This window comes from Polyodon spathula, chromosome 3, assembly GCF_017654505.1.
Source record: "Polyodon spathula isolate WHYD16114869_AA chromosome 3, ASM1765450v1, whole genome shotgun sequence".
Lineage (NCBI taxonomy): Eukaryota > Metazoa > Chordata > Actinopteri > Acipenseriformes > Polyodontidae > Polyodon > Polyodon spathula.
Window position 1 is genome coordinate 70,545,758 of NC_054536.1, and position 10,911 is coordinate 70,556,668.

Here is a 10,911-nt window from a genome sequence, read left to right on the forward strand (position 1 = left end):
GTAATGATGCAGATTTTACATTATAGAGATACAAAATCGCCACCAGAACTCTTGGATTCCCAGGATGCACCGCTTCGACTGGGACAGAAGAAAAGTGGGAGTTGACTATCTTGTGTATGTAGAAAAACTTTGGTGTAAGTCTCAAAAAAAAAAAAATTATACTTCTTAAAATCATTAAATCATTCGGCTACATGTGCAAAAATACAATCTAAAACTCAGCCTCCGCTTGCAAAGGTTGGCCCCGTATCCTTTCGTTCCCCCCGGCCCCTGTTTATTCCTGGTTTCTTATTTGCTGTATAGTTGACAAAGCAGGATGTCCTTTTCTGTGTGTTATAATTCATTTACACATCTTGCTCAATTAACATACTGCTGTACTATTTAAAAAATAATTGCTCCTTTAAAAAAACCCTCTTATTCTATCAGATGCCTCTGTGGCTAGCTGAATGTATATAAAATATACTATATTTCTGTACTGTATAATGGCGTGATATACCTTATAGGTTAATACTGTAAGACTTTCACTATTAATAGTGAGGCTAAGTTGATGTGGTACAATTCCATTTGTATTGTAGTAAAAACCTCTATAGCAGTTATACATTTATTTAATCATTTATTAATCATTTTATAATTCATTTATTGCATAGTTATAACCTGTAAGTGTTCATTGCTACAGTAGGACAGGTCATATTGTAGCTCATGGAGACAGATTAGTCTCTGAAGGTATCCACTGTTTTTGCTGGACTAACTTACACATTTTTTAGCCTATAGATATAGGTCCTACAATGGAAACAAGCACAATGGAGTACAACTACACCTATTCTGAAGAGATTGACTACAACAGCTTATCAGAACATGTTCCATGTATTAAGGACAAGATTGGGTCTACCTTTCTCCCAACAGTTTACTCATTGCTGTTTGTGACAGGACTTATGGGGAATACGCTTGTTTTCTGGGTATTGATCAGATGTGTAAAACTAAGGAGCATGACTGACGTTTCTCTTCTGAATTTGGCAATTTCTGATTTGTTGTTTATTTTCTCACTTCCATTCCTGGCATATTATGCAAAAGATGAGTGGATTTTTGGGGACGTGATATGTAAAGTAATCCTAGGGTGTTACAGCATTGGCTTCTACAGCAGTATCTTTTTTGTAACCCTGATGAGCATAGACAGGTATCTTGCAATAGTCCATGCAGTGTATGCTCTAAGAGCTAGAACAGTGAAGTATGGCACCATTGCAAGCATTGTGGTGTGGCTAGTATCCTTCTTGGTTTCATTTCCAGAGTTAATATACAATCAAAAGATCAATGACAACATAATGACATGCAGACCTGTGTATCCAGATTCCAACATAAAATCCCTGACAGCAGTTCATATATTTAAAATGAATGTACTGGGGCTGCTGATCCCATTAGGCATCATGGTTTTCTGTTATTCGTGTATCATAAAAAGATTACTGACTTGCAGATCCGTCAAAAAGCAAACCATCAAACTTGTTTTTTTTAGTAGTCATAGTATTTTTCTTTTTCTGGACTCCATATAATATTGTTTCCTTTTTGCACACTTTACAGGTCTTTCATGTATTTGATAATTGTGAAATAAGTAAGAGACTTGACTTAAGCCTTGAGGTCACAGAGTCAATAGCCTATGTCCACAGTTGTTTGAACCCATTTATCTATGTGTTTGCTGGAGATAAGTTTAAGAAGCACCTCTCTAGACTGCTACTCAGATGTATAGACTGTAAGGCATTAAGAAATTTGGGACCAACCACTAGTTCAGTGTACTCAAGATCAACCAGCATAGTTCAACATTCCTCCAGCCTACACAATTGATTTTTCCTTGTATACTATATTTACTGTCCACCAATATCTTGGATGGATTCATAATAATGTATCTGATTTTGTGAAAAAAAAGGGATTTAAAATGGTTCAGTGCCTGAAATATAGTATATTTTACATATGAATATATAATTTTCTGTGTAATTTTGTTGTTACAAACTAGATGAAAGTAATTTAAATCCAGGAAATCAATTAAGCATAAACTGTCCACTTCTTAAAAAGAGTTGTATTTTTTCTGAAATATAAATTAAGGCTCGACTGTAACATCAGCTTTTGCAGACAGCTAAAAGAAAAAAAAATTGTTTGGTGTTATGTAGGTTGTAACTAGTGATAGACATGTAAACAGTGTAATATTCTGAAAATTGTACAATGGCTATAACTGTACCGTATATACTTAATGTTTTTGGAGGTAATACATTGTACTGAACTTATTGCTGATTGAAAATATAAATTCAATATAATTCCATGCATCTCATCTGTTCATTTTAATGCATTGTTGTAAATATTATGGGTTTTTTATGTCTTAACATAGCTGTATTTTTAGGTTTGTAAAAAAATAAAAAGTTTAACAAAAAAAAACAGGGGCATCTTCTGTTGTACAAAGAGCATTGTCAAAGCCAGATTGCCTACAAACAAATAGAAATGGATCACTCAGCTCTTCTCTTCTGTCTGCACCAGCCTGGCTGTGTTTCTGTCTAATGAAATTACTTATTGTTTGACAAGACTCTTGGCTTAGATACAGAAAAGATTAAACACCTTACTGGGTGGACATGGTGACCCTGTACCATTCATGAACAACCTGTAACTCCCTTAAGAGAGAAATACACCCACCCCTCGTTATATCGCCCCTCACTCTACTGCTGATTTGGATATATCACGGTCCTGGAGTTGGCTCCCCATTTTTACTGTCTAACTATTTATGCCTTAGCTGCAATATACATAGGCACTTAGAATTACTATTCATTTTATTTCGTACTGCACATCACAAACAAAAATATACAAAACAATTAAAAACAAAGCATTACTATCATACTGTTATCATATAAAGCGGTTTTTATTTTAGACAACGAGGTGTTCACTAGTGGCAGCAATGCACTAGCAAAAGTCACAAGGCAGTGATGTCAGCTCCCTAGCAACAGGCCTCCTATGTTGTTATTGGTAATGGATTCTTTCAATGCAGCAGATTTGTGCATTTGAGAAAGGAGAGGAAGACTCATGAAATTAATTGGAGACTGAAGTTGATAAGAATAAATTACCCTCCACTGTACGAATTAAAACGGCGTGATGCTTTTTATACGAAAAATGAGAAAAAGCAGGTTGCGTAGAGGATTTATGACGCATGCTATAAAACGAGGGAGTGGTTGTGCAGTATTTATTTGTTAGCCTATTTGTTTTTGTATGGGTCTATTGCTATATCGCGGCCCTTGATATATAGCGGATTTATTTTGGATCCCGACACCCGCAATATATATCAAGTGGGTGGTGTATCTAGAAATGTACAAAATACAAGCATCCCTGGAAGCATCTCTGCTGGAACAATTGGATTTGTAAACATGAAGTGAAACAGATCATAGTATAAGAAAAGTATCGTTGATTTACCCCAGAAAATTGAAAGTCTCATGGTTTCAATATGGGAGTGTGACAGAAATATAATGATTCTTGGTTGTAATGATTGCAATGATTCTTGGTTCCCTCTTGACCTGTGAGGGCGCTAAGCAGCAAGAACAGAGTTCTTTGGACGGGCTGGACTAACAGTTATTTCACAGGATTCAAGGGAAGTCGGACAACCTGGAAGGAGACGAGACCCACCACGAGCACTACTGCACTCACCCAGGACTGGTGACCGTGTGTGTGTAATTGTGGGGTGGATACGTTGTTGGTTTATTATTATTGTTTGGGTCTGCTAACCCATTATTATTTATTATTGCTGTTATCAGTAACCAAACCTGAATACAAAAAAATGAAACAATAAAAACATTATTTTCTAAACTGGATTAGATCTCTCTGTCTGTTTCATTATCGCACTGCATCACCCCTGCACCTGCATCCACTCAGCCACTTTGTCACAGGGAGATATTAGGTCAAAGGGTAATGTCATGGTTACCAACACATTTAGCAAATAGTTTTTTATGACCTTGCAAAGATGAAAATGTTGCTTCAGATGGTGTCTGATAAGTTTTGGCAGTTACTGCTACAAAAGGGTTATTAGTTTTGTAGTACAATACACACAATGACATATGACCTAGAACAGAATCACAGAATAGAGATGTGTACCAAGTATGAAGCCATTACCTCAAAATGTTAAGTTGAAATTCAATAAGTGACAGAATTCAAACAAAGAAAGCAGTCTTATTTCACTAAATATATTATTTATTACTAGACTATTAAAGTATAATCCAACTTCTAACAAGTGAGATGCAAGGGCCACATCTGAGTTTTTCTGAAGGTTCCCACCAATTTCTTAGACTGTTGAAGATACACTTTGAGGTAATGGAAAGTATTTTTTTTTTTTTTTTTTGTCCAGCAGGGTGTGTGAAAGCTAGTTGCTTGGTACACTGTTTTACAATCAGGAAATCAAATAATCTCACACCATCGTGTTGTTGCCTTCAGCTGCAGATTTAAACAAAAACACTTTTGAAAATATATTGTACAGGTGGCATGCAGTACAAATGTCAGTTAAATAACAAATAAGTATAAATCTAGCCTCAGGATATGTTCACCTACTGGAGACTAGTTTAATAACCAGGTGAATGAATGCACAGGCACATAATCAATTTGTACAGGTACAAGACCACCCCTATTCTCATCAGTTATACAGACCCAGTTCTCAATGTCGACTGTTTTAATTGAGCCAGTTATACAGTTGCATATCCCTGCTGCAACAGACATGTTGAAATTGTTCACACAGTGTTTTGTCTTGTGCTTGTGTTGGGCAATTGCCTTATTCATTTCACTTCCTTCTCCCCCTAACCCATGCAGATATGTCATATTGAACCAACCTGCCTACCCTTATTAGCAGTGTTGTAGCAGGTGTTACTAATTGTTGTTCAACTGCTCTGTGACAGGGTAGCATTGTGGCGCAGATGGTATCGGCAGGGACAGAGACTCAAAAACAAGGAAGCTGCAATTTAAGCGTTGCTGCGCATTTTAATAAACAAAATAACACAAAGTGCAAACAAAAAGGCACATGGGCCAAAGCAATGGTTTAAACAAAACTGATCAGGCTGGGCAGGGCCTTCACTGAACTTTATTAACCAAAAAATACATTAACACTAACACTAACACTAACAAACTGTTAACTCGCAAACTCCCCCTACCAAACAAATGCTGTTTCTCCCTTTTTTATAAAATGTGGCTGTTGCCTAATTATCATTAATTAGCTCCAGCCACATTCTAACATGTATTTTGGCAGGGATAGGAAATTAACCTCATCCCTGCCAACCACCACCAAAATACCACAAAACAATATTATTTACAGGCAGGGCCCCGCCACACCCTCATTCAACATGACGAGCCACAAAGGTTTTTTTTCTGTGATTACAGCATTTTTATTCCTTCAAGAAAATGGGGCATGGAAAATGAAAGGCATCTTCTCTGGGACACACTAGGACTATTTTCCTTCTTATTTCCTGTAATTAACCAACCTGCTGCCTGCCTATTAACTGACAAACTTTTAGCTAGTAATTTTCTATTACCTAGTTTCCATGCACCACTCAACCCGGGTTGAAAACCTTGCTGCCCGGTAAGGTTAATCTATCCAATCCCAGCTGGTTCAGGATGAATGCAGAACAACCTGGACTGAAAAATGGAACACTCCCCACACACTGTATTTTACCAAATATCAATTTTTTATTGTTTAAAAGAAAATGGAAGCTAATTTCAGTTGTAAAACCTTTGTCAGAAGACTGGTAGTGAGAAAATATGATATGAAATACCATAGTGCTATTATGGCTTCCGGTAGACTTTTGTGGGTCTGTCTGTGTCTGTCTTAATCATACTTCGCTGGTCAGCAATTACGGGTGGGAGAGGTATTGCTTGTTTGTTTGTTAAAGCAGGTCAGTCAGTTTTTGTGTCCTGTCCTCAGCGCAACAAAAGGTAACTGGCTGTTTGTTGTATTTTTTTATTATGCTTGGTGTATTGTAGACACAGTAGTTTAAATGATTTTATATTACGTTTTTGCTAATTTCCTGAGTGTTTGTGTAATGAGTTGTTGTTGCTGATATTATTATTATTATTATTATTATTATTAGTGTAGTTTGGTTTTTAGATAATCGGGGAGGCTGAGAGCAAAAGCCACCTGATTGACCTGCTAATTAGGTCATGTAATTTTAATTGCATTACCTTGTTTAACATTTTAGTCCTGCCAGTATATTAACTAATTAACCCTTAATTTATGTTCCCCTTATTTTGCTGCTAAACCTGAACTTTGCTGTTAAATGGCTTAATTATAACTAAACTAATACTTTTGCTGCTAAACTGTTCTAATAGTCTGTTAAACCTGGCATGTTGCTGCTAATGTTCTCTAATGCTGTTGAATCTTGTGTGTGTTAACAATCTGGCTTTTGTTCTAGAAACCTTGCTGGGAAGAGTTGTTTCCAACCATCTACCACTCTTTATGAGAAGTGCAATCGCTGCTATATGTTGGTCTGATACCCTATGCCTTTAAATATACTGTGGCTATTGGCTGGCTTTATTTAATTTCCCTTCCCCTTGTTTTTAGTTAAACTTTAATATATTTTATTGTATAGTTATTTAAACTGATTTATGTAAATCCTAGATCATTGTAATAAAGCTTTGTGAACGTTTATTCTGCCTCTGTCATTTTGTTGTCATTCCCGGTCACTTCGCCTCTATTCCAAACCTTTTAGTTTAGTAGTGCCCCCCTAGTGGTGGTATTGGGACCCCTATTGGGTGTCACTGGGTGGCTGTTACAGCTGCATCTTTTACTGATTGTCTGGCTTCTTGTTTGCTCAGAAGCTTCTTCCCCTGTTTTTTTTTTTTATTTTTTTTTATTTCATATAAATTTTTTGCAAAAAATCCAATATTAGTAGCTGGCCATATTTAAATTCCCTGAATGGTCCTCATAAACAGTATCAGATACATGCAGACTTGGGGCCCTTATGAAGCTTCAAGGGCTTAGGAAATTGTGACAGTTTTGGTATATTTAGAAATGGGAAGCTGTTTCACCTGTCTTTTTCATATCTAAACCTAATCAAGCATTTAATTGAGCAAATAGGTAAAACCAATGTTCTGTAACTACCTGTGACGAGGTTGGCAGAGTAATGGCCAGAATGCAGGCCAGAATGCAGGAAGAAAAACCAACAAGGTACTGCAGGGCAAAAAGATGCTGCGGTGCAGTTTATTTTCAACACAAATATAAAAGATTTCAACAAAAAAACACTGATAAAACAAAAGTTTTAACAAAACAAAATCACAAATACAAAATACAACCTTAAGGTCTGGCTGGACAGTAGCCTTCACAGATCCTTATGCTGGTTGTTATTTTTACTTTAGTTTTTTTTTCTGCTTTCTCTTTTGTTCCTCCTCTTGAACACCCACCCGAGCAGGAAGAACGGCAGGCTTTTATGCAGGTGACCATCTCCTGATTAACAAATTAATCACTTAATTAATCTTGGAGGTGGCCACCTTCTGCACAAGGTTTTTATTTTCACACTGGCAGAGGACGAGTTGCCTAATCTCACCTTGTCAGAAACAAAACAATAACAAAACATGGCTACGCCATCACATAAATACAATAAATAAATCATAATACAAAAGTAAATAAAAAATATGCACAGGTGCGGGGAGTACCCCATTTTTATATAAATACAAAATAAAAACAAAACAATAACGTGGTGGACAGCACCTCGCTCATTCTGCACATATGAAACTACACACATTTTATGTCAGGGCATTGCCCTGCACCCTTTTCATCTACAGGGCTCCTGGCCCTATTACACTGCCTTACTTTTATTTTTCCACAGCAGAATAATCAGGAAAGACAGCGACACATGCTACAATAAGTACTGCATAGAGGGGCCAATACACTCTTAAGGAGCTGTTTTAAATGCCTGGGAAGTGGATTTTTAGTATATGAACTCATTTATTTTATCAGTTAAAGTACACACAAAATATGATTTTTAGCAAGATTTTTATACTCAAGTTAGCATGCTCAGTGGCTGATAACTGTATTTGTCACCCTGAGTGTAAAGTTCCTGTCCCATTATGCACTTCAAACTTGAGAAATTTGACACATCCTTTATCACACATTCCACAGAGTAGAAGAAATGTACAACCGGTCTGACATTTTGATATAAAATATACATATATAGTTTTAAAACCACTTGTTGCCATATTAAAGCAATTGATCCAAACTTGCCCCTGTAAAGAAAAACAACTGATAAAGCTACAGTACATTGATTAAATAGCTTAAAATATAATTTAGCATCTCAACTGTCCTCTTTAGTTTTTACGCTGTTCTCCATTTCTGAGTTTTATTGAAGTTCTCGTATAGTCGGAAACGCAAGTTGATGGACAGTTGCTCTCTTCCCTATTACAATGGGTTGAGTATCCACGGCTACCTGTAAATGTGTCCAGTATTTAATATAATAGACACATTGTTTATATTTGGGGTTTTGTAGCTTTTGATTTCAAATATTAGCCATTGCTTTAAAGATTTGTACAAATGTATGTGGATGTGAAGGTGTGTACACGTTTGTTTTACTTTACAACAGCATGGGATTTATGATAGATTTTCACGATTTAGTTTTATTATATGGTACTTAATTCAACCAGGGCACACTACAGGTAGCCATAGAGACTGTATTCACCAAAACAAGGAAGGTGGCAAATTCCAGCAACTTAGGTTATTTGAAAAACTGTACTTGGGCCTACTTGGAGTGATTGCAAACATAATAAATAGGACATTAAAACAACAACATTGTTCAAATTACATTTGCAGCTACTTGCTCTTAAAAAAAAAAAAAAAAAAAAAAAAACCACAACACCCCTGAACTTTGTACTTTCCCAACTATGTAATAGACAAACTTATCACATTAAAACTAATGCTTCGTATTAATCCAGATCTATATTATCATCCCCAGATTTTAACGATATATATTGGACAATGGCTGGGACAGAACTGAAACTATATCCAATATTGTACAATAGGCATGGTGTTCATGAGCCTTCCATTCCACACACTGGTATTTAAAAACACCTCATGTATTTTTTTTTTTACTCTTCGAAGTTGCCTTATCAGATGGTAACTATATATAACAGAAGAGGACAGATTTCTGAGATATGGGAGTGATTAAGAGTAAACCTGTGCTTCCTGTGGCACAAAAGTACAAGAAATGTAAATTATGTGAGATAACCTGTAGAGTAGCTGAAAACATAATAATCCACTTCTTATACATTCAATTCTGGTGTCTCTCAGTACCATCACGATCAATACTGACAAAGCCATTGTCAAAATTGGTTTTTGGAATGGTATTGTCAACAAAAGAAAGAGAAGTGCAAGTTTTCCACTACAAACCCAAATGTTTCTCAATGCATTTTTATTACATAGCAGCTATTCTAATGACGAACCTTTCACTGGCTACAATTTGACAGAAACAGACAAAGCGGTAGATAACATTTCCTGCACAGTCATACCTTGCAGCACTGTCTGATTTTTTCTTTTGTGATGGCAACCAAAACTATCATTACCGTGAAAAAAAAGAAGAAAAAAAAGTATATTATATTATATTATACCCACTAGTTGCACCAAATGCTATTATGAAATATTGCATACTGTATGAATTTTGTTTTATGATGAAGACCTTTGAACCACCTACAGTGCCAACTATCTACATCTGTCCGATCTGCTGTACAGTACTTATCAAATAATTACCAAATAATTACTAGAGAGAAGGGGGCTCCTGAGTGGTGCATCCAGTAAAGCACTCCATGTAGAGTGAAGGATGCACCCTATAGTCTATAGTCCTATAGTCCTATAGTCTGGTCGTTGCCGGTTCGCCCCTTGTAGGCTACCATCAGGATCAGAATTACTCATGTTTCTCTAAAGAATGAGCCTTGAGAAAAAGTTGTTTCGGTTAACGATATTAAAAATTATTATATACAGTCACAAATGTTTAGCAAATACTGCTGTATTTAATGATGATAATGTATATATTTACCACCAGACTGTCATTGGAAATGAGATGGTGTTAGTGGCTTATTTGGTTAAATGTATATAAAAAAAATATATAAAACAAATCAAGTCCTTAAATTGTCACTCAAAATGTTAAGATGTACCCATTGTACAGCATAAATAACAACCACCAATATGCAAATACTAACTTTTGTTAGCTTAACTCATATAAAGCATCTGCTTGTCAGTAATATAATCAGATATCCTGCTTTCTGTTCCTCAATTCTGAGATGCCATGTGATAAAAATATTCAAAAACCTAAATAGAAAGTGTTCTGCATACACTACCCAAAATAAAAATTGATTTTGACAATTTTTGGCAAACAAAATTATAAAAAAAAGTAGAGCACCACAACCTACATCCACAGCAGTGGCGGTTGGTTAACAGTGTTCGCCTAACCCCCAGCATTTTTGTAAATGAAATGGGCTTCACTCAGAAATGTGAGCACCGAAGCGCGCTGTGCACAATGGCAGTAGCAACTAGCCGTCAGCCAGGACTGGTTATGATTGGTTTAAAAAGGTCTGGATGGAGCGCACCCAGTAGCGAACACGACGATCAGGCGATCAGTGCGCATGTCTTAATTTACCGAGTACCGACCACCACCTGTTTGGGATAATCAGTTATTAAATATAGGGTACAGTATATGTGTATTTTATTTTTATAATATTTTATATATTTTTTAAATCCGTGTCAGTTCTTTTTTCTTTATTTTCCTAGACTTTTTTGTTATATTAGATCATCAGTCTTCTCTGCCACTACTGGCTGTTTAAGAAAATCAGTTAATAAACAAATATAAAATCCTGTTGATCTGTATCAGGTTTATTTTTTCTTGTTAATTACACCGTGTAACAATTTTTTTATTTTTTTTTTTTTCCTGGGTA

The 10,911-nt window shown here is 36.0% G+C and overlaps 1 protein-coding gene across 1 annotated transcript; it reads left to right on the forward strand.

The window, feature by feature from the left end:
* Positions 1-968: 968 nt before the first annotated feature.
* Positions 969-1,830, forward strand: LOC121309296 (C-C chemokine receptor type 5-like). Its single transcript, XM_041242172.1, is given in 2 exon segments — positions 969-1,496; positions 1,498-1,830. Coding segments are annotated over 2 exon segments (846 nt in total). The 5' UTR covers positions 969-983.
* The last annotated feature ends 9,081 nt before the right edge of the window (positions 1,831-10,911 follow it).